Here is a 23,326-nt window from a genome sequence, read left to right on the forward strand (position 1 = left end):
ATTAGGACATTTTGGTCTACTTGGAGAATAATAATAAACCCCTGTGACTCAGGGGTTGAAGCAACAGATTAGTAGCCTATAAAACAAGAAGCTGACATCACCACTTAATGTTTGATTGGGCGATAGCAGAAAAAATGAGAAAATAGGAAACACATAAGGAGAACAACAGAAAAATAGAGAGATAGCAAAGCTATTGGAGAGGAATAGCAAAGGTCTATTGATAGATAAGTAAAATATTGTACAATAGAAACTTAAATAATAAAAATAAAGTAATTTGTTTAAGGCAAATAAATACATTCTAAAAAATGCAGAAAAATGAATGAATAGATATGAAAATTATAATTACATTTTGATTTCATTTACTTGAATATCGCCACTTCTATTGATACTTATTTATTTAATTTCATACTTTCACATTTTTAATTTTCTTATGTATCTTTAACTGTATTTTTTCTCTTTATAACCATTTATTTTTTCTTCGTGGCTTAGTGTTTTGTAATGTGACTCCATACTTGGCAAGGTTCAGATATTTAGGTATTTGTAGATAAATTAACAGCTATTACACCTTTAGTCACGTGAGATTTGAGCGTAAAAATTGTACCTGGAAGGTTGCTTTCAGGGCAAACGTGTGCGTATCGTCACTGCTTCTCTTGATAGTGACGTAGTCCAACGTCCCTCTTTTCATGGGGTTCTAGATGTTTCTGTTGTCGATTAGTTGCAGCACCAATCACGTACGGACCATGGTTGACAAGCAGCCAATCAGAAACGTCTGGGGGCGGGCTTTAGCAGCATCCCGTCAGCGAGAGCAGCCGGGTGATGTTAGGGCCGCTGAGGAGCAGGAGAATCCGCTCTGGACATCACCGTGCCTGGGATTACACTGAAAGAGTTTGCTATAAACAGCTTGACTTACATAACAGCTAGTAATTCAGTTAGTACACCCTCCGCTAGCATAGCTGTATTTGCATAGTAGAAGACCCGCTTTATAACATTTTATTTTAGAATAGACCGCCATTGTAGATTTTTTTTTCCTTTTAGGTGTAAGTGCGGTCGTTGCGGAGGATAACTTGGAATAGGTGCATTTTAAGAGCGCTCATAATGTCAGTGGTAGGGATTGATGTGGGTTTCCAAAATTGTTACATCGCTGTGGCCAGGAGCGGGGGCATTGAAACCGTTGCCAATGATTACAGTGACAGATGCACACCGTAAGTATTAACACTGACAGACATCATCACCGTGTAGCGCGGTCCGGTTGTGAGTTTGTTACGCAATATCTGCTACCGGAGGCGCACTGGCTGAGCGGTGTGGTACACAGTCAGTAGGGGTGATGGTGGTGGTGCTGGGGCCTGTTTTTGATGGTTTATTTTCAGTCACAGCCGCTGGTGAATTTGCTTGTGTCGGTGTTTCTGAAATGACATTCCTCTTACAGAAGTGTCTCCTGATAACCACCACGGAGCTGCGCAGTGTGCGACAAACTTGCCTGAGTTAAGCAACTCAGAAAGGTCATGCAGTTAGGTTAGGCTATATATTTTATATAAGTTTAGCATAAAATCTGCTGTAATGGAAGATTATTAGGCTTTTGCATGACCGACATTGCGTCTAATGTGGCCCGCTAGGCAGCTACATCCTTACATCTTCAAGAGCCCAGCCTCCCCGAAAAATAAATTGAATTAAAATCCCATCATAATGGTGACGCTGTTTGATTTAAAAAAATAAATAAAAGATTAATTGTTTTAGTTAGACTGTATTTGCTGCAGCATCTTGCAAAAAATGATGTGTTGCTGCACGGGAGAACGAAGCAAGGAGATATTTTAGTGGCAAGGTGAAACCAGGGAGTGCCTTGTCACTGCCAGCCTGTGTGAAATGGATCCATGCACTTTGTGGAACTAGAAGCCTTCATCTTTCCCAGCAAACAATGCTTTGCTGTCGAAGAGTTGAATGCATGTGATATTTTTATTTGATCTTTTACTCGTAGAAAGGAGGAGTTTCATTTTAAAGGTGATCTGATTCGACTCACTGCCCTAGTTTGTGGTTCTTCCTCAGACTCCCTCATGACATTTCTTCAATTTCAGCAAACTCTCAGTTTAGCTCAGTCTGCCACGCCTGTTAACACATTCACTAGTCTTGCAGCCTACCTGATGTACTAATATATTTGTCCACAATTAGGGCTTGTGTTTCTCTGGCCCCCAAAAATCGCATGATTGGAAATGCAGCCAAGAGTCAGGTAAGATCATGCAAAGAAATGTGTCTTATATATCCTCATTGTCCTTATTCCACTAATGATAGTTATTCAGCTTTACAGTCTGCGTTTCTAAAATCATTCAGAGAAGGGATAGCTTTACAAAAGTGCCCTTAATTTTCTCACAGATGATAACAAACTTCAAAAATACGGTGCATGGCTTCAAAAAGTTCCACGGCAGAGCATTCGACGATCCTTTTGTTCAAGCGGAAAAGCCCAAACTGTCGTACAACTTGCATCAGCTGCCGAATGGAAACACTGGAATCAAGGTAAAGCACTTCCCAACTTCAAGCACGCTCCCCTCTGTTTTCTCTCCTGTCTCTGCACACTTCTGTTGCTTTGATGAGGCCGTGAAGCTGACCGCCATAAGTTGGTTTGATGCACGTATCACATCATGTCACCGTTAAATGTGTCTTGGACGTACCTATTGCGTTGTGTTTACAGCTGCGTTATTTGGAGGAGGACAAAGTGTTCACAGTTGAGCAGATCACTGGGATGCTGCTCAGCAAGCTGAAGGAGACATCAGAAAGCGCCCTGAAGAAGCCGGTGGTGGACTGCGTCATCTCTGTGAGTGATGAAAAGATTACAGAAAGCTGCCGGCACAGTTCAACAAGTGGTTGGAGGAAACACATTGATTTCTGGTCTGTGGTTTTACAGGTCCCAGGTTTTTTCACAGATGGGGAGAGACGTTCAGTGTTTGATGCGAGTCAGATTGCAGGGCTGAACTGTTTACGGCTCATAAATGACACCACTGCAGGTCAGTGTTTTAAATGACAGATGGGATGAAATATTTGCTCTGAAAGACGTGCAAATAAAAGCCTTTCTTGTTAACAGTCGCTTTGGCTTATGGGATCTACAAACAAGACCTTCCTACTCCAGAAGAGAAGCCAAGAAATGTGGTATTTGTGGATATGGGGCATTCATCATTCCAGGTGTCTGTCACTGCGTTCAACAAAGGCAAACTCAAGGTGAGCCTTCCACCATCTTTCTCAAACCTCGTCTAAACCCGTGTTTTTAAAAGCCAAGCTCAATCATCCCTGTGCTCTGTCAGGTCCTTGCCACAGCATTTGACTCGTACCTCGGAGGGCGTAATTTTGACGAGGCGCTGGTAGATTACTTCTGTGAGGAGTTTAAGACCAAGTACAAGCTCAATGTGAGGGACAATCCCAGGGCTTTGCTGCGGCTGCACCAGGAGTGCGAAAAGCTGAAGAAGCTCATGAGTGCCAACTCCTCCGACCTGCCTCTGAACATAGAGTGCTTCATGAATGACATTGATGTTTCCGGCAGAATGAACAGGTACAATTTTTATTTGCTTTTCCCCCAGAAAATGCATGTCTTATGTGGAAACCTTAGCACTGAATAATCCTCCTTATTTGAAATCCGCAGGACACACTTTGAAGACATGTGCGCTCAATATCTGATGAGGGTGGAGATGCCTCTGAAAGTAGCGCTTGAACAATCAAGTACGTGCCTTGGATTCTACTGGTAATATCGAATAAAAGAAGAACACACTCACCAATGTGTGTGTTTTGTGGCAGAGTTGAGTCGGGATGACATCTATGCAGTGGAGATAGTCGGAGGAGCCACAAGAATCCCGGCCATTAAGGAGAGGATCACCAAGTTTTTCTGCAAAGACGTCAGCACCACGCTCAATGCAGACGAAGCTGTAGCAAGAGGCTGTGCGCTTCAGGTAGGATCATTTTTCTCACAACAATAGCGGAATGTATTGTTTTTGTTTCTCTGTTTCTAAAAATGTGTTCATAACACAGACAATGTGGTAAATGTATGTTTATTTGTGTGGTGTGTTTGGATGTAGTGCGCAATTCTATCTCCAGCATTTAAGGTTCGAGAATTTTCCATCACTGACGTGGTTCCATTTCCCATTACCCTCCGCTGGAAGTCACCAACAGAGGATGGATTGGGGTAAAGGCTTCTTTATTAGCTATACCAGGCAGCCAATACCCAACAATACAGAACACAATTTTACTCTGTAGTCGGTCCAGTATGTGCTGACTGTGCTGGCTTTCTTCTCCCTGACTCTGCTTTTTCTTTTGCTGCATTTTTGTTCCAGAGAGTGTGAGGTATTCAGTAAGAATCACGCTGCTCCTTTTTCCAAAGTGATCACCTTCCACAAGAAGGAACCCTTCGATCTTGAAGCCTTCTACAGTAGCCCTCAGGAGCTCCCCTACTCCGATCACAGGATAGGTAACCGTGCCAATTCTGCTCTTTGGTGGTAACTTTTACATAGAGAGGCTGATCTTTAGCTGTTTAACATGGGAGCTTATATATGACTCATTTAGCCATCTAAACAAGTCTACAGCAAGCAGCATTGTTTCAAGATTTCTGTGTAGCTTTCTCCTTTGTGGCTGAGTCCCTGTAAGAATCTACAACCTGAATGTAATTAGGAATAAGGCTCCCACAGATGGGAGTTAATGACTCAGCCAGACAGCATCATCAGATGTATGCGTGTGTGTGGTGGGTTGATGTTTACTCTCAGGTTGGCAGTCAGTTTTTTTCATTTTTCACAGGTCTGTCAGAGGAACACGATGAGCTCCTGTTGTAGAGGCACCATAACAAACATGCTCATGTTCTTTTCATATGTTGCCAGGCTGCTTTTCAGTGCAGAGCGTGGTTCCCCAGCCAGACGGAGACAGTTCCAAAGTCAAAGTCAAAGTGCGTGTCAACGTTCACGGCATCTTCAGTGTCTCCAGCGCGTCACTGATAGAGAAGCAGAAAGGAGAAGGAGAGGACATGCAAATTGAGTCAGAGCCGATGGTGCAGAATGAAGGCAGAGCAGAGGAGCCGGTACGATGAGCTTTGCCACAGTTGAACTTGCTTTTGTAAACTCAGTGTTATTGGGACAGTCCGAGTAAAATAACCCAACAACTGCTGGATAATGAAAACTCGAAGCAGATGTTAGCTGTTGTTGGTTCCAGAGACTGTGAAATAGATACAGAACATATCAAATTTCTTCCACATCTCTGCATCTCATGATTTTCAGAATGCACATCTTCGTAATTCTCGGATTTTAAGTTGCATGTAAAGCAGCAATATGTATATTATATTGATAAGATTTAATAGCTTGTAAAGAAGCTTGTACAAATAAATAATTGTGTTGTGTCTTAGACCAATATGCAGGTGGACCAGGAAGGCCAAAGCCAGGGGGACCAACAGAATGAGGACAACAGTTCCAGCAGTAAGGTTAGTATGGCTTCATTTTAGGGCAACACTGAAACAAAAAAAAGCCATTCACCTTGGCCTTTGATTTTCTGCATGTACCAGATAGTATTGAAACTAATGCAGACACCAGTCTGTCCAAAACATATGATCCACAATAACTTGCAGATTTGTAGACAACATACACAAACCTGTTAAAAATAGGCAGACTATAAGGTGATGAATGAATTTCAGTGCTCTTGACATGTATCACAGAAGAACGGAGACATATGAATTAGTGAAAAAATAGATAAATATTAGTTTTATAATGTGCTGCCTGTTTGAAGATCTCTGTGCTGCTGAAAAGCCTGATTTGTGTGTTCTTCTTTTCAATTCCAGGAGGGGGCAGCTGGCGAAAAGCAGGACCCGGCAGCAGGAGGAAGTAAGCCCAAAGTCAAGGTGAAGAGTGTCGATCTTCCCATCTTGGCCAACAACATCCGACAGCTCGACAGTGACGTCCTCACTAACTTTGTGGAGTATGAGGTGAGGGCTGCTGCTGGCCGTCGAAAAAGCTGAGTCACGCTCAAGCCTTAAATGACACCGTGTGGTTAAAACCGAAAAGGCAACCGAAAAGTGATTCTAAATTGGCTGTGATTGGTGTGAGTGTGACCATACCAGGTTGTTTTGTCTCCCTGCGTTGGCCCTGCGATGGTCTGGCAACCTGTCCAGGAACAGGTCGTAGCCCCCCACAACCCTTAGCAAGATAAAGTGTGTAGAGAGAATGGATGGATGGTCCAGACAAAGTGCTAATAAGTGGCACAGTCTGAAAGGAACAACAGTCTCTTGTTTCAATCTTAGATTAATAGTACCTGTTTAAATGTAGTGATTCTTTGGGGAAATTACAGTTTATCTCTGTGTCATGAAGCCACAACTCAAAGCAAAATTTTCTTCACAAGCTGCAGAGGCTTTTTTTAGATTAAAAATTGCTAACATCTCCAATTTAGTCTTCTGAAAAAGCTATAAGCCAAATAATTTGCCTAACCTTTATAAAGCTTTCTAAACAAAATTTTACATGGCGCATATGTCTACAGCGGATGTCATTGAAAGAGCATCCACTCCAGCAATTAGTTAATCAGCTGTATCTAATGCAATGTGGAAATATTAGATTTCTGTCAAATGCATTGATCTGTTTTCATGCAAGTAAATGAAAACAAATATGATGATTATTCAACCATGATCACAGTTATCTAAAAAAAACTGACATTTCACTGTTGAGTGTTTAATATGACAGGCCTGTTCATCAATAGCTGACTTTTGTCAAGCACTAAAATACAGATTTATATTCACAAACGTCTCTTTAAACTATACTGTGGAAGAAAAGAAGCCTTTTGCTGGCTGTATTCAGAAGTGGGGTCAAGTTCTCCGGCTCTGAGGCTTTTTGACGCTACAGTTTGTTGGTTAGATATAACGTCATGCTTATCATTTTGACTGTTTCTTCCTCACACAGCGTCAGATGATTAGCCAGGACAAACTGGTGAAAGAGCTGAATGATGCTAAAAATGCTGTGGAGGAGTACGTTTATGATCTGCGGGAAAAACTCTGTGGGATTTATCAAAAGTACATCACAGAGGAGGTAAGTCAGTCACACTGATGTAATAAAAACAATTTTAGCTGAGAATAAACAAAGCAAGGAGTCTTATTATGTTGGGTCATTGATAACAGGATAGTAATCGGCTGACGCTGATGCTGGAGGATACAGAAAACTGGCTCTATGAGGAGGGAGAGGACCAACCAAAAGAGGTCTATGAGGAGAAACTAGATGGTCTCAAGGTTTGTCTTAGGTTAAAAGAACATTTGTATTTTTGACTTGGCACATTTACAAACTACAAAGGGATCCACAAATATGACGGGTCAATCCTCATCACGATAAATCCTGTTTTTCAGAGGTTGGGACTGCCCATTCAGGAGCGGCACAGGGAAAATGAGGACAGGCCGAGAGCTTTCGAAGAGCTGGGGAAGAAACTGCAGCTCTACATGAAGTTTGTAGATTCTTACAGGCAAAAGGTAAACTCTCTTGAACCTTTGACATATCTACATTTTTTAAAAAGAAAAATTGAGGATTTTCTTTGACCCAAACTCTTTGTTAGGATGAGCGTTTCATGCATTTAAGTGCAGAGGAAATGAGCATTGTGGAGAAGTGTCTGAATGAAAGCATGGGCTGGATGAACAACAAGATGAATGCGCAGAGCAAACTTGCAATAACCCAAGATCCCGTTGTTAAAGTAGCAGACATCATTGGCAAAATCCAGGTACGTGAATAACTTTTTAACATTTAATTCTCGTCTTGCAGTTGTGAGGATTAAACGTGCTTATTTTACTACGCCAATTTATCTGCATACCAGGAGCTGGAGGATGTTTGTAATCCGGTGATCAACAGGCCGAAGCCCACAGTAGAGGAGGCCCCTGAAGTGAACGATCAAGACAGTGGAGCTCATAACGGCCCAACACCTAAGCAAGGAGCTGAAGGGAGGGGAGACGTGAAGGGAAGTCAGCAAACAAAGCCTGGCACAAAAGAGATGGAGGTGGACTGAGGCTGAAGCAAACTCCTCGATCATCACTGCGTTTGCCATCACGCACTATTTAGACAGTAGAAACATAAATTCCTGGGACCATCTCTCAATCCTCACCAGCCACTTTAGTGAATTAGTTTTGTGTCCTTTCCCAGTGGACTTAACTTTTGGAGGTTTTTGTTTTCAACCTTTCATCCTCATGTGTGACAGTGCTGTGTGTTACTCTCTCAGAGCTTTGAGATACTTAAGAAATAAAAGAATGCTGCAATTGATTAAATTCTGATTCTGACTTTAAGCTGTTTTCTCCGTACCACAAAGGTACGCTTTGTGTTTGCTTTCCATTCTCTTAAGCGCTCAGTATCTTCAGTAATTGCTGTGGCCCATAAGTTAGATAATGATTGTTAAAACAATTGCTATTGCAGAACTATTGTTCATATGCAATAATCTAAATTATATATATATATATATATTTGTATTTAACCTGTTTTAAGAGATATCTATGTTTAGAAACTGTAAATATTATTTTAGTAAATTAAAGCAGCCAGCATAGATATGTACATAAACAATATGTCACTCGTGTAATGATGGAAATGCTTGACACCCCAACTTTCTTTAGTAAATGATGGGTTGGCTATTTCCTTTTTTTGTTTTCTCGCATTTTTTCCATATTCAAATTATGGGATGTTCAGATGGAAAAAATAAATATATTTGTCTGTAAGACAACAATTCTCTAGTCTGAAATTATTTGATTTGTAGAAGTTGAATTTGAAAGAAATTGGCCCCATCGCTATCACAGTTGTGTCCTGGTGAATTCTCGGGATGCCCCAAAACAGGACGCTGCTGAGATTAAAGGTGTGTGAATGGATTATAAATGAGAGAGAGTTGCTTTCAAAACTGGAATTCTGGAAACAAAATCTGCACAAGGTTTGAGCACAAAGACATCCTAATTTAGAATTTTCTTCATGTCTTTAAAGAAAAATGTAAAAATCTATCATTGAATGCTAAAATATCTTTAAACAATTACATGACACCAAGTTAGGATATCCATAATACATACATATTTAAGACTATATGCCATATACCATTTTCAATTCTTCTATTGCAACTTTTTTTAATTCAATGTTTGACCAGACTTGAGAACATAAATTAAAGAACTAGTTGCACATTCAAACTTTAAGTTATTACTCATTATGTAGGCAATGTTTTTCAAAGCAACATACAAGTGAATGCATCTGGTACAATGTGAGGTTCAGTATCTTTCCCATCCCAAATACTCTACCATGACTGTTGCTTCACAATACAGTATATTCAATTTGTCATCAATCTGACTTTGATGCATAAAGCCTGTTGGAGTCCACGCCATAAATTCGTTTAAATTCAGGCAATAACTCGTTAAATATGGAACTAAACAAAACTTTAAAAAATATACCTTTGTATATGCTTTACAGATTACCAAAACAATTCATATTAAGCAGTTTTTTTCCGTGACTTAATTTAATTGTAGGCTATAAGTTCAAGGAAGCTATCACGTGTGGAGCCTGAACATGTTTTTCTTTATTATTGTGAGCGGTTCCTTTAAATTGGGGCGTGGTTTGTCCCGTTGTTGTCAAGTGACGTTGCATGTGACGCGGCCACGGAGTAACGGGCGGATATTTTCAAAATGGAAGAAATGGCAAAGTTTTGGAGGGTAACGGGAAAACGACGTTTATTTGTCCTCTGATCGTCCCTGCACCGAGTCCCGATGCACTCTGCTGATCTGGGAACATTATTACAAACCCGCATGCATCCGCAAGCCCAAAACCCGACACGATGAGTGTTTCTATCGGCGAAAAAATTGAGGTGAGCTCCTTTATTAGGCTAACGCCCACAGGCCAGCGTTGACTTGCAGCGGTGGCGTTAGCTAGCGTTGACTTTTAAAGGCTGGGGTTACGTTAAAGTAGCTGGTTTACACGGGTTTTTTTTGCGTATTTGTCGCTGAATGAAAGAGCAATGGCTTTCAGTCTGATAAATTTGAAAGAAATGTATTCGATATATGTTTACACACACATACACATGTGTATGTGTTATACTCTGCTGCTACAATCTAAAAAACATTGCCAGATTGTTTTCATATTGTTTAATGTGTGTTAAAATGGTTACCTGATGTTTATCAGTGTTGGCTTGGTATCTACCTGGTGCATGCAGTGTCTGTGCTTGAGTGTGAAACCTTACCCAGGCTCTCCAGGGAGCATCAGTTTAATAACACAAGGTGCTGCTTGGAAACGGCTGCAAAGTGTCCCTCGTTAGCGGGAAGAAAGCCGGGATAATTGAAGGTTTTGGTTGGCCATATGACAGCGTCAGATGTTGTTGGCTTGTTTGACAGTTAACCTTTGTTGTGGTGGGATTTGGTGTCGTTAGTGGCTGTGTTGAACGTTTTGCTGAACATTCAGCATGTCGCAGGCGAGAGGGATGATGTTCGGTCAAGTTCTGCAGTATTTCTGTCAAGACTATGAGAAAGAGAGTGCATCTCATGCTGGGGGGATTGAGGTGTGAGCTTTTTCAGATCCTGTCATCGGAATCAAGAGACCGGTGTTTTTTTTTCTGAAGCCAATTTTTTTTTCTGTTTATTGTGATGCTCAGTGTTTGCTCTTATTTCTTTGGATGTAGGACTTCAAGGTCCTTACCCTCCTTGGCAAAGGCTCCTTTGCATGCGTTTACAGGGCAAAATCCATCAAGACTGGTCTGGAGGTTGCTATCAAAATGGTAAGTTTATATCTTTCTTTCTTACTTTCGTTGACAGCTTTTCAGACACTTAGTCAACACACAAGCTGTTGCCAACAACCGACTCTGATAATTAGACCTTAGTTGCCTCCCATGGGCCTCTTGTGGTCCCTTGACTCCCTGGAAATGATGCTTTAGTTGTTCACTGTCTTTATGTCTGACAGACTGATCATTAGCCCCCAGACCAAACCAGTCTGTTTCACATTGCTTGTTAATCCTAAGAGTGCCAGATGTATAATTATCCCTGTTATTTCCATCTGCAGATTGACAAAAAAGCAATGCACAAAGCCGGCATGGTGCAGCGTGTGACAAACGAGGTGGAGATTCAATGCCGGCTGAAACATCCTTCAATCCTTGAGGTAAACCTTAGCACAGCGCTAAGTCCATTATGTCATCTGTATATGTGTCCATTTGGATTGTCCATGAAATATGAATGTTTTTTTTCTTCTTTTTTTGTGGACTTGCTTATTGTGACAATTCACTAAAATATTCACAGTCAAAGGCAGACACCACTAGATGTAGTGCTCGGGAGTTATTGTGTATATCAAGCTTTGCACTGTTGTCATGGTTATGTAATGTGGAGCTGTGCGTGTTCTCATGAGAATACTTTTGTGTAGTGTTATGGGTACTCCACCAATTTTTTCCACTTCACCAATTTAGGACTGGACCTCAGCAGCCTGTTTAATCTTAACCTCTGAGATTAACCAGGGAAGCAGGCGGTGGTACTCCCACTAATACAGTATTTCTGGACCACAGCAGTGAACTCATTTTAAACTGACATCGGAACAAATTTACTCACATTTTGCTTGTCCACTGTGTGTATTTTTGAAGCTCTACAACTACTTTGAGGACAGCAACTATGTGTATTTGGTGTTGGAGATGTGCCACAATGGAGAGATGAGTCGCTACCTTAAAGAGCGAAAGATGCTTTTCTCTGAGGATGAAGGTCAGGCAGAAGGATTGTATTTTAAAACTATAAACAAAGATGAATCGTGTTTCCGTTAATGTTTTATCTGCTTTGTGGGTGGCTTTCCTTTTAAGGATATTCTTTTTGTTCCACAGCAAGACATTTAATGCATCAAATAGTGAAAGGAATGCTGTATTTGCATACTCACGGCATCTTGCACCGAGATCTGACCTTGTCCAATCTTCTGCTGACCAGCAACATGAACATTAAGATAGCAGATTTTGGCCTGGCCACTCAGCTTAAACTGCCAAATGAAAAGCACTTCACCATGTGTGGGACACCCAACTATATCTCCCCAGAGGTGGCCACTCGCAGTGCCCATGGCCTGGAATCGGATGTCTGGTCCCTTGGGTGTATGTTCTACGCCTTCCTGATGGGTTGCCCCCCATTTGACACAGACACAGTAAAGCACACTTTGTCTAAAGTGGTTCTGGGGGATTATGAGATGCCTACCCATATTTCTCTTGAGGCTAAGAACCTGATCCATCAGTTGCTGCAGAAAGATCCTGCCCAGCGGCCCAGCCTCTCTGCAGTGCTGGATCACCCATTCATGACCCAGAACTTGCTGGTCAGGAGCAAAGAGGTGGGGCTGGGGGATGAAGGGTCCATAGACAGCGGCATTGCCACCATCTCGACAGCCTGCACCTCGTCCGCCTCAGCCAGCAGTGGCACCCGTCTCCAGAGGCGAACCAGGCACATGATTGGCTCTGCTCTGCCGAACCGCATGACACCGATTTCAAGCCTTCCACGCCATCCCAACGGCGCCTGCTTTGAGGAGGGAGATCAGTGGCATCAGCAGCTTCCTCCGGACAGATTTCACAGAGAAGGCAGGAGCAGAGCAGATTATGGTGGAGAAGGTGGACTCCCTCATTCTCGCTTCCTGAGGAGGGCTCATTCGTCAGATCGCTGCGGTTCTGCTGCACCAGGACAGAGTTCATCTCCGGCTGAGTTGGGCAGATGCCATTCAGAGGAAACTCTGGCTGCAGTAGGACGACAAGTCTTCCCCATGTCCTCCAGTCGGCACCCATTTTCAGAGCATGGCAGGCTGCCCTCTCTCCCTGTCAAACAGTCTGCAAAGTAAGGACTCTGTTCACGGTTCTCCCCTCATTTTTCACATTTACTGAGCCTTAACACATCTCTCTTTGTGTTTCAGCTCTGGGTATTTATCAACAGAGATGGCATATCCGTCAAATTTACAATTTCAGGACCTGGAAGGAGTGTCTAATTGGCTCAATAATGAAGGTAAATTTGGCAGATTTTGCCTTATAATTATTTGTGCGTGTGTTGGATTAGATTCTTAACTGATGTTCTCACTCAGAGAAGTTTTTGTGAGTTTTGGTGCCTTTGTTTAAGAATTCAACTGCAGCCGAGTCTAAAGAAATGGAAAAATGTTAAAAATACCTTCAGCATCGTGAAGATTTCCAAACATGTTGTTTTCTCTCTCAGGTTTAGGACAGAGGCCCACAGACGGCAGCACTCACAGCAGCAGTGGCAGCTTCCACAGCGGCAGAACACCTTTAGGGGTTCACAATTCCTGGACAGACAAGTCCATGGGCCGAGGTGTGAACCCTCACCACCAACTTCCATCCAACCCCGATTCGTACAGGGAAAACACACCCGGAGAAGATTTTCATGCTCCTCATGGCAGAGAGTTAAAGCTTCCTTCAGCTAAGCCCAGCACAGACAAACAGAAGAAGACACTGAGAGACACTGTCCCGCCTCTGTGTGCATCCAGACTGAAGCCTATCAGACAGAAGACCAAAAATGCAGTTGTAAGATGTCGCTTATATCTCTTTTTTTCTCACAGTATGAGCAGTTAGGTTGCTTGAGGATGCTGAATTCCCTTTTCCTTCCAGGTGAGCATCCTGGACACTGGGGAAGTTTGCATGGAGTTGTTAAAATGCCAAAATGGGCAAGAAAGGGTGAAAGAAGTCCTGCAAATTTCATGCGACGGGTCAATGGTACGATTACTGTTTTATTTTTTAAATTTCCATATATGGCTGATTATGTTTAAGTAGCATATTACATGATGTCTTGAGCTTTTCAGCATAATGAAACCTGAAGTTTTCCTCTATTGTAGGTGACAATATACCAGCCTAATGGTGGAAAGGGTTTTCCTGTGCTGGACTGCCCCCCTGCTCCTCCAGAAGATATTCTCATTTGCAGCTACGAAGACCTTCCAGGTATTCAGGTGGACACATCACTAGCATCGTTTCTATTGTAAAATGAGAAATGATGCCTTAATGTCCATCTCTTTCTTAGAGAAATACTGGAAGAAATACCAATATGCCTCCAAGTTCGTGCAGCTTGTGAAATCCAAGACTCCTAAAGTGACTCTTTACACCAAGTATGCTAAGGTCATGCTGATGGAGAACTCCCCCAGTGCGGACCTTGAAGTTTGCTTTTATGACGGTGAGTCATGGATGTGTTGTGATCACCTGGTATTATTAACAAGGAATCTGAGCGGGGACCCTGTATGAATTACAAATGTAATGGCTATATTGTGTAGGAGCAAAGACCCACAAGACGTCAGAACTGGTGCGAGTTGTGGAGAAAAGCGGGAAGTCTTACACTGTGAAGGGGGAGGTGGGGCTGAGCGGCCTGAGCCCACAGAGCAGGCTGTACGTGGAGCTGTCTGATGAGGGCCACAACATGTGTCTGTCACTGGAGGCCGCCATCACAGCAGAGGAGCAGCGCAGCGCAAAGAAGGTCCCCTTCTTCCCCATATCTATCGGCAGGTGAGAGGAAGCTTCCTTCAGTCAAATTCAGCTCGTCCTTTTCTTATGTGACATGTTTTCACACGTGTTATTTTTCCGTAGGCGACCTGCCACCTCAGACACTCCATCCTTATCGTCCGTGACCTCGCAGCAGGTGCCTCCTGATGCAGCTTCACCTCCTAAACCTCCGCAAATCACTCCTTCAGTAAGTGTCTCAGCATTCAGGATGTACAAATGGATCCCTCACTGGGAGTTCTCCTGAAAAGCGAGATCATTTGTTCCGCTCACGCCTCCACATACCTCGGTTTTCAGCAGCAGCATCCACCAGAAAGGAGATTAACTGTTTTAATGTGCTTCTGGTAGTAAGACCCCATTTCTTTTTGTAGCACACAAAGGAAGTAACACTTCAGTGCTGCTGGTGACATAAGGGGCCTTAATCAGTTATTAGAGATACCACGAAGTTCAGAATATAGAAACAGCAGATGTTCGTGATTTAAACAGCACCTCTGATACTATATCACTCTGAGAAAAAGAAGCACATTTGAAAACTCTTTAGACTCAGTGTGGGGCGATACGGTCAATAAAATTGTTTGCATTGGGATTTGATCTGTAAACATTTATTCCCAGATGATCTCCTACGATGGCTCCGATTTCACCTCGGCCAGTCTGAGTAAGAAATGCTCTCCAGGGCGACAGGACCTGGTTCAGAGCTCGGGAAAGGTGGTCAAGTCGATATTTGTGCCCAATGTTGGATGGGCATCCCAGGTAATTGATCAGTGAATTAACCTGCTCTTCGGGAATGGGCGCATGGATCGCGTTTGACATTAAAAGATCGGATCTCTTCTTCTTTTTTTTTCTCTTTTCTGTACCTGAAGTTGACGAGTGGAGAGGTGTGGGTGCAGTTCAACGATGGGTCTCAGCTGGTGGTCCAGGCAGGCGTTTCCTGCATCACCTACACATCTCCCGAGGGGAGGGTCACCAGGTAGGACACGCCGCTTATCTCAGCGCATATTGTTATAGGATTGAATATACATGTAATTGGCCTCATTATCTCACTAAATGCTGGTGGAAGTTACTAAGCGTCGTGTCCTCTGTGCAGGTATAAGGAGAACGAGAAGCTGCCAGAACACGTGAAGGAAAAGCTGCACTGTCTCTCGACCATTCTCGGACTGTTGGCGAACCCAACGGCGCATCATCTACAAACCCACTAACTCATAGCCGAGAACTTGAAAAAAAATAGCATTAGAAACCTTTTTTTATACCCTCGTTTCTCTGGCGTTTGTTGTAAATATACCTTCTATCTGTTGGCTGTTTTTACGTGTACAGAAGACTTAAGATTATGAAAAGATATATTTTTTTTAATACTTGACTGTTGTATAGTGTCTAAAATAGCTGGTAACGTTTGACTTTGTGCCGTCTCCATACCTATGAACTGTGATGATTTAAACTGATGATGCAATAAACATCTGGAGGCCGGGTGGAGAGCTGCTGCACTCTGCTTTGCAGTCTTCTCTTCACACTCAATATATTCGTAAAGTGATTTTTGTATAAAAGAAATTAAAGTGATGGTTAACTGAACTGACGGTTTCAGTTATACACAGTTGATAAACAAGTACACATTCACACATATTTAGGCGAGATATAAATACAAGTGCCAACACAGTATTGATTAAGACAGGAGGTTTCACTTGTTTATTTTGCCCTGTTGAATTGGCCCTTTAATTTAAAAAAAAAAAGTCACAAAATTGTGGATTCTTAATTACAGAACTGATACAAAACAAACTACTGATGTAAGCCTAGCTGCATATACACGTATTATACATGACACCCAAGAAGAAAACATTCAGGTGGGAGCTAGGAGCATGACACTGTCCGGGTTGCAGAAATGACCAACTGTAGGATTCACCATTTCTTTCCCATTTAGAAGCACAATAAGGAACAGAAGATGGGACATGGTAGAAGTTGTGTGCACAGATATCAGCCTTTCCGACCTAAACAGGGACACACCCCTCAGCACTGCCACTTTTCCCAGGTGCGCAAACACCCAGATTCCCCCCCGAACCTGCCGTTAATTTCAGTTGTATCAAAACGCTAAAATTTGTGAGAATTAAAAGCAGATATTAACCGCCGTGTTTTACAATGCAGTGTCAAGTGAGAACAGATGTTTCCACAACGCTGCCGTCACTCTTTTTGTCCCAGAGAGGTGAAGGTGGCTGCAGTTTACAACCACGGGACAAGCGTGAGGACATTTCGCTTGGACACTGATGGAGGACATCCAAATGGCAAAGAGGAGCTCTCTGGGACAACCGAGGAGGAGGCAGGCTCACAGGAAGGCAATGATCTGTACGCACTGCGGGTTGGCACTCGTTCCAACTAGACGCAACTGCAAGCTCATCCGTCCCTTTGACACCACCCGCGCAGCCAGACCACCCAGCATTTTACCGTTCCTCGAGTAAATATCCACTTGTTCCAAAAAAAAAAAAAAAAAAAAACAACCCCACGTCACGGCTCTCGTGTCATTCATATAAAACATTTTTCCCCATAAAATCTCAATAAAATAAAGTTGCTCTTTAGTAGATGTCAAGACAAAGATATTAACAAATTGGAGTAAAAAAATCTCACAGTGAACACTGGGAACAACAGCTTTGACTTCCTCCCACCACATTTAAACATGTGATACAAATACAGCAGCTGGAGGAGAAGACGGGTCAGAGAACTGAGCTTGAAGCAAACCAGCAGCCTGGACTGTTGATTTGTTTAGCAGTAGCCATGTTTTAAGAAGTGCTGTATGGGAAAAAATCTTTACTCAATTGTTGTTTTTAATAATCACAAAGATATTTAACACCCAATTTACTTGGGTGGTCTCACATTCTATCTACATCTTAGTAGATTATTACCATCATTTCATTTTCTTTTCATTAAAAGCGATTAGCTACACAGCAGCCCCAAATGTGACGATCAATTGAGTTGGCCTCAGAAGATTTGCTCTCATTATGGATACGAGGACAGAAGACACATGGCGATTCCCGTTATAGGAGACAGCAAACCTATGAGGGGATGTGAGCAATCTCACAGGATCCCACTGGAATTCTGCAAAAATCATGGAATTTATCAGAAAACATCCACAAACACACACAAAAAAGGGGGAATGTGATCCATTCGTCTTCTTAACTGGAGCGACTAACTGAGACTTTAAGGATGGCGTTTGTTTGTTTGTTGGACGCCAAACAGCCGGCATCTGACATACAGAGAAACAAGGCCTGCACGCACGGGTGCAACAACAATCATTAAAACGAAGAAAAAAAAACAAAAAAAAAACAAACTTGGTCACATGGTAATGGAGACTCACTTCTCTTCCTTTTTTAACCTTTGAAAAATAATGATTCGTTGTATGCAGACGTTACTTCCTGCGCAGTAAATTTGATGGCACTCTCACATGTTTGTTCAAACTAATAATAATAAAACAAAAATATTCTATCCACGTTGACTCAGGATGTGCTGCGACGTCACGTTGGCCACACAGCAGCCTGGGATCTGTGGAGTAGTGTTCAAATGCCCGGCCATCTCTTCTTCGTCAGTGGTATTGACCAGAGTACAAACACACATCACTGGCACGAGCTGTCGCAGTGTAAATGTGCTTGTGTGTAAATGTCCATGTCTGTGAGATACGAGGGAGGGGAAGGGGGGGGGGGGGGTCATACATTGCACATTTTAGTGGCACATCTTTCTCCAGTTCAGATTAGGCCGTTCCCATTAGCTACCTCATCTGGACCCTTTCATTACAGAGATCTCACACAAGAGAGAAAAATTAAATCAGCAATTAGGCGAAAGTTCCCAAAAGTTCACATTACAGTACTGTTAAAGTCTCATTAGACAAAACCAAAAATACAAAAGGCAGAGAGAGAGAAAAAAAAAAAAATCTTACACCCAATCAACAATATTTTCAGTAACTGTATAGGAAAAGGCTTTTTTTTTTGATTAGATATATTATTAACATCATAATTACTATGATTATTATAATTATTATTTTTTTGTCACCACGGTAATCAGTTTTTTTTTGTACAGGGATCAAAGAGAGTAGAGCAGGAGACCAGTCACTGGGAGGAAGCCTTGGTAGCTATTGTGGAGACGCAGTGCTGCTGGAAGTTGGGGGACATGGCCGAGTTGCAGCCCAGTCTCTGCAACTCTTTTCCCCGCACGCTGCTGCAGCAGCCCGAGGCTGGCGGGGCGGCGCTGGGCACTGTGGTGCTCACCGGCAGGCCTTTGGGTTGCTCGGTGGCAGGTGCAAAGTCAGGGTTGTGGCTCTGGAGCACGCTGCTTATGTGGTTCAGCAGGTCGTTGAAAAACTCTGGCACGCCCTCATAACCTGGGGACATACAGCAGAAGAAACAACTGAAAAAGACAGAAATATTCCTGTGAACCGTTTACACTGACTGCATGTAGGACTGTGTCCTGTTTACACATGAGGGACATGAACATCGGAAAGCTTTAGCAGTCAGTGGGATTTGTGACGGTCACGGTTTTACAAAAACATACAGTTAGGTCTGAAAACGTTTGGTCTCGCTGCTACACAACGAATAAGGACTCAATATACAGACTCACAGCTTTAGTTTGAGGGTATTTACATCCAAGCTGGAAGAAGGGCTTACGAACATTTTACAAGCATAACCCTTGTTTTCATGGGTTCAGGGATCCTTTGCTTAAAGTCTGGAACTCATGATGAGGGTTTCCTTCTTTGTGATCATTTGCCAGGCCTTCACTGCAGCTGTCTTCAGTTATTGTTGGGCAGCACAATGCAGGATTGTCCACTTTATTGCCATAAAAAAAAAAAAAAAAACCCTTATTTGCTTTCATGGTATTGCTTTGGGTCACTGTCCATCTGCACTTTACTGCATTTAGCTGAATCTGAACAGTTTGTCCCTGAACATTCAAACAGCTTCTTCTGTGTTCAGTCACATCTACAATCAACATTAATTAACAAGTGTTGCATTTTGAGCCTTTCAGAGCTTTTTTTCAATCTTTCTGGTAGAAGTGGAAGTTGATACAGGTTGAGCTTAAAGAATGCTGTTCCAGAACCGTCTATCCCTTTAACAAAGTATAATGTGCCCATTTCATTTGGAATTATGAATAATTAGGGTGTTGATGTGAACCCACTGATATCTTTTCTTCATAGTAGACTTGAATAGTGAAATATTGACCATCTAGAGTGTTCTTTACTTCAGCGGATGTTGCGATGATGTCTTTCTTTACTTAAAGATGCTGAAATCAAACCCCGCAGGCCTTTCAATTTTCCTGACAAACGGTTTTGTCAATGTTCCTGCTTGTTCTTTGATGAACTTATTTTGCGTTTGCGGTCTATGGTTGGGCCTTTTCACCTGCGCTAAGATCTCCTGTACTTGCGTATTGTGGGATCACGGCAACAACATCTAAACACACGTACCCCACTTTAAAATCAGCTACAGATTAATCTGCTTAAATCATGGAGAAATAATGAAGGAATAGCATGAACCTATCCATCTTGTCCTGGCAAGTTTGATTTGTTGAGTTATAATTCCTAAACCTGTTCTCCAAATTAGATCAGAATGCCCTCAAAATAAAGCACATCTGTATTCATTACAAATATCTAAAATTCATTTAATTGTAACGAGTCAAGATAAAAAGAAAATAACATAAACAAAGTTGGACACAATTAGTTTAAACACAGCTTTAAACATCACTTTCTTTGTGCTTACTTTAATCAGAAAATGCAGTTGGCATCAGACTGCAGTCTGCTCCGGAAGTGACCGCAGCACTTCTTTTGGAGCTTTAAATGTTTAGTATAACACAGATGTGACACAGATCACTGTGCCAATCCCTGGCTACGGGGGAAAAATGACTTTAACAGACATAAACTGTTCATGTGAGTGGAAAGTTTCAGGTACCCGGAAATGCATTGATGTCGATGACAGCATGTTGGCCTGTTTGGTTGTTGATGATTACGTCGATGCCAAACAGGGACACGCCCAGTGTCTGTCGCAATGACCTGGACAGCTCTCTGATGACGTCATCGTTGGGCGGCTGAGACACTCCCTCAACGTGCTCTCTCTGGGGCGATTTAAAAAAATAAAAAAATAGTACAGGAGTGTATTAATGCAACATCAAATAAAAAATAAATAAAAAAAGACTTGTAACTGGATGATGTTTTAAACATACCGATGTTAAATCAGATGACGATTCAGGTTTGGAAACATTGTGGCTGTTGAAGAAAATGGCTTTCCTGTCTGAAGTGAGAACGAGGGAAAAAGCAGAGTTAAAAAGAATTTCCTTTACAGTCACCACAAACAGACAGTAGGTGGCGGCAAAGCTCAACTAACAACACCGAGCGAACAGGCAACCACAGCACTGAATGAGTAGCAGTGCTCACCAAGTTCAACACCTGATGTAAAAGACTCTCCTTTCAGGTGAAGACAAAAGTGACGGGACGGACTGAAAAATTCATTGCCTTCCTCTTCTTTGTCATCCCGCTTCTGATAAACATCAACGGATGTCGGAGAGAAGGAAGAGGGGTGGAGAATGTAAACTCAAACCCTCTCCAAATAAATAAGCCCCTAAGCTCAATAATAGTCGTGGCGATGACATATTGGGCAGAGAGGGTCATTCATTTCCACACTGGACGGATAAAACTGAAGTTTAACTTAGACAGAGTAACAACAGACAGAGGGCTAAATGGGAAAGATCATCTCTCATACAGAGTTCTTCCCAAACACGAGCATGTTCGTCCGTTTCGTGCGGCCTCTCCCGCCACCTTCCAGAGAGAAAATGTAAGACGATGCTCCAGGCAGCAGAGGACAGACATCTAAACCCTACGAGAATGCAGCACTGTGCTATGCCGCTTTATGTGTTGGACCGAGCTTTCCTGTTGTACCGCCCAGCATTCCAGTCAGAAAGAAACTGTCCTCTCTGCACTGTTACACAAAGCAGACGACTACACTGATGCTGAATATAGTTTGCGTGAGGGCCTCTACTGTATCACATGCAAATACTGGATTCAACTGTGCCAGGGGACAGCCCTGTACTCAGATCACGTCATGGATAAAGCTTGTGACATGTTTATGGAGAAGACAACCGTCCCCGTGTTTATTTTCAACTCTATGTACCAACGGGATAAAACTCAATTGCACTCTGCTGCACTCCTTAAAAGGGCGAATAGGTCCAATCACAGGGACTATAAAAGCATTTTATGAGGTCTTTTATTGGGTAATTTGAACAATTGTGCATAGTGTACAGACGGATCCGTCTGGCTGTAAGCAGCCCTTGGACTCCTGCACCCGTCAGTCTTTCTCTGCTCACCTGCAGGTCCAGCAGGGAAGTTCTTCAGGGAGGGTCTCTCCACCACAGTGTAGGAGTCTCCCACCACAAACACCTTGTAGAGCACAGCGTTGTGGTTGATGAAGCTCTGGATCACACACGGAGGCTTCACATCATGCAGGTCCTCTTCACTGAAGATAATGGCCATCTATGGACAGGAAGCGGCAGTAAACGTCAAAGAGTGAAACGTTCAGATCATCAATCAGAGCTTCCGTTTGAAACGGGTCAAATCTTAACTTCATTCAATGCTGTCTTTGTGGTGGAATGGAAATAATTTAGCCAGCTTGACTGTGGTATTGATTTTAGCTGACAAAGATTCAGGAGGAAAAGCACTTTATCTGAGCGTGCTGTTTGGACTCGAGTTAACTGTCAATCCTGCGACAGAACAAGTGTTTCTGTGTGTGCAAAGTAGACTGAGCAGGGTGTGAGTGAGCCCTGCGGCCTCTTACCTCATGGGAGTTGGTGCCATGAGCCACCCGTGTTTTGCAAACTGAGGAGGAAATGAAATCTTAGCAAACAAACCAAGTACTTTAAAGTCAGATTTCAAACGATAGCACGGTGAAAACACTCGGACACAGCAGGGGAGCCACGAGACGTGATCTACAGGTGGCTGAGAACTAAAATATAAGAACGCAAAACTGGTGGTTATGCAACATGCAAGGTCTAAAACAACTCGACGCAGAGATACTCACCGAAGGGGAATGTGAGTCCTTGCCTCTTGATTTGCTCCAGCACATCTGGGCTGCACTCCGTGTTCAAGACCATGAATGGAGGAGAGCAAATCCTCTCATCTAATAAAAGAGAAACAGAAGAGAAGGGGTTGAGAGATTACCAGAAACAGTTTTAGGATACAAAGTCACAGTCAGTCTGTACCAGACAATTCGCACAAATATTTTCCTCGACCTTTTATACATTTGAGCAATTACCCATGTCGATGCTAACATTTAAGAAATAGGAAATAAATGCTCATCAAAAGTTCCCTGAACCCACAAACGGCACCGTAAAATCCAAAGACATTTACCACAGTATAAAACAGGAGAGAGGATTGTTAATGTTCATTTTTCAGCTGTTTTTCAGCCATTATTTTCAACTTCAATCCAATTCCCTGCAAGTAACATGATCCAATACTGCTGTTAACATGACAACTCCCACAAGCCGTAGAATAAATCATGTACAAAAGGTGGAGCTTGGTGCTGCTATCAGAGCAGGTTGTTAAAATAACTCTTGAATTGGTAGGTGTGATAGTTAATTTGCACTGCTGTTTGTTCTCGGCTGTTAATCTCTTAATCTGTCACACACGCACCCAAAGACACACCGTGCTTAAGTTAATTTGGTCAAACAGTTCTTTTTATATTCCGTCCTTGTGACAAGTCTGCAAAACTAACAGAGCAGAACCCGTCTGAGACCATCATTGTTCTTTCAAACAAAAACACACACCATCATGCTGACTTACACTCATTTCCTGGACACTTTCACCAACATTAACCCTTAATACTACTCGCCAACCGTCCAGATAAGGATGACAAGACTTCTTAACGTCTCAGGTTCCCATTACATGAGTAAGACCTCCCAC

At 42.5% G+C, this 23,326-nt stretch overlaps 3 protein-coding genes across 6 annotated transcripts in view; 2 read left to right on the plus strand and 1 right to left on the minus strand.

Moving 5' to 3' along the window:
- Positions 1-783: 783 nt before the first annotated feature.
- On the plus strand, positions 784-8,257 carry hspa4l (heat shock protein 4 like). Its single transcript, XM_075447921.1, has 19 exons — positions 784-1,202; positions 2,164-2,221; positions 2,365-2,505; positions 2,681-2,803; positions 2,894-2,993; positions 3,071-3,204; positions 3,288-3,532; positions 3,623-3,699; positions 3,775-3,926; positions 4,053-4,159; positions 4,308-4,441; positions 4,845-5,041; positions 5,363-5,437; positions 5,792-5,935; positions 6,900-7,025; positions 7,115-7,222; positions 7,337-7,456; positions 7,540-7,701; positions 7,795-8,257. The coding sequence occupies exons 1-19, from the start codon at positions 1,096-1,098 to the stop codon at positions 7,981-7,983; spliced, it is 2,499 nt and encodes an 832-aa protein (XP_075304036.1). The 5' UTR covers positions 784-1,095; the 3' UTR covers positions 7,984-8,257.
- A 1,383-nt stretch (positions 8,258-9,640) lies between these two features.
- Positions 9,641-15,875, plus strand: plk4 (polo-like kinase 4 (Drosophila)). The gene is made up of 15 exons (XM_075447632.1): positions 9,641-9,801; positions 10,609-10,704; positions 10,986-11,081; positions 11,554-11,668; positions 11,785-12,766; positions 12,843-12,931; positions 13,136-13,461; positions 13,546-13,650; positions 13,770-13,872; positions 13,952-14,101; positions 14,199-14,427; positions 14,509-14,611; positions 15,034-15,171; positions 15,282-15,388; positions 15,506-15,875. Exons 1-15 carry the CDS (start codon positions 9,772-9,774, stop codon positions 15,615-15,617), a joined length of 2,781 nt encoding a protein of 926 aa, XP_075303747.1. The 5' UTR covers positions 9,641-9,771; the 3' UTR covers positions 15,618-15,875.
- Positions 15,876-16,071: 196 nt separating this feature from the next.
- The window catches only part of LOC142402555 (inositol-tetrakisphosphate 1-kinase-like), a 30,449-nt gene continuing 23,194 nt past the window's right edge, over positions 16,072-23,326 (minus strand). For all 4 annotated transcript variants that reach the window (XM_075488084.1, XM_075488082.1, XM_075488083.1 and 1 more), the window contains exons 6-11: positions 22,446-22,544; positions 22,203-22,243; positions 21,736-21,901; positions 20,599-20,666; positions 20,328-20,490; positions 16,072-18,772 (exon numbers count right to left, since the gene is read on the minus strand). In XM_075488084.1, coding sequence (XP_075344199.1) covers positions 18,501-18,772; positions 20,328-20,490; positions 20,599-20,666; positions 21,736-21,901; positions 22,203-22,243; positions 22,446-22,544 — 809 coding nt within the window. In that variant the 3' untranslated portion in view covers positions 16,072-18,500. The remainder of the gene's footprint in view (positions 18,773-20,327; positions 20,491-20,598; positions 20,667-21,735; positions 21,902-22,202; positions 22,244-22,445; positions 22,545-23,326) is intronic.

Source organism: Odontesthes bonariensis, chromosome 17, assembly GCF_027942865.1.
Source record: "Odontesthes bonariensis isolate fOdoBon6 chromosome 17, fOdoBon6.hap1, whole genome shotgun sequence".
Lineage (NCBI taxonomy): Eukaryota > Metazoa > Chordata > Actinopteri > Atheriniformes > Atherinopsidae > Odontesthes > Odontesthes bonariensis.

What these genes read in the sequence shown, in the direction of transcription:
- hspa4l (XM_075447921.1), top strand. Translation starts at nt 1,096, where the DNA reads ATGTCAGTGGTAGGGATTGATGTGGGTTTCCAAAATTGTTACATCGCT. An exon ending in TGGTGGACTGCGTCATCTCT is followed by an intron (nt 2,804 to 2,893) that starts GTGAGTGATGAA and finishes GTGGTTTTACAG; the next exon opens with GTCCCAGGTTTTTTCACAGA. An exon ending in CCAACAGAGGATGGATTGGG is followed by an intron (nt 4,160 to 4,307) that starts GTAAAGGCTTCT and finishes TTTTTGTTCCAG; the next exon opens with AGAGTGTGAGGTATTCAGTA.
- plk4 (XM_075447632.1), top strand. Translation starts at nt 9,772, where the DNA reads ATGAGTGTTTCTATCGGCGAAAAAATTGAG. An exon ending in GCTTTTCTCTGAGGATGAAG is followed by an intron (nt 11,669 to 11,784) that starts GTCAGGCAGAAG and finishes TTTGTTCCACAG; the next exon opens with CAAGACATTTAATGCATCAA. An exon ending in CCCGAGGGGAGGGTCACCAG is followed by an intron (nt 15,389 to 15,505) that starts GTAGGACACGCC and finishes TCCTCTGTGCAG; the next exon opens with GTATAAGGAGAACGAGAAGC.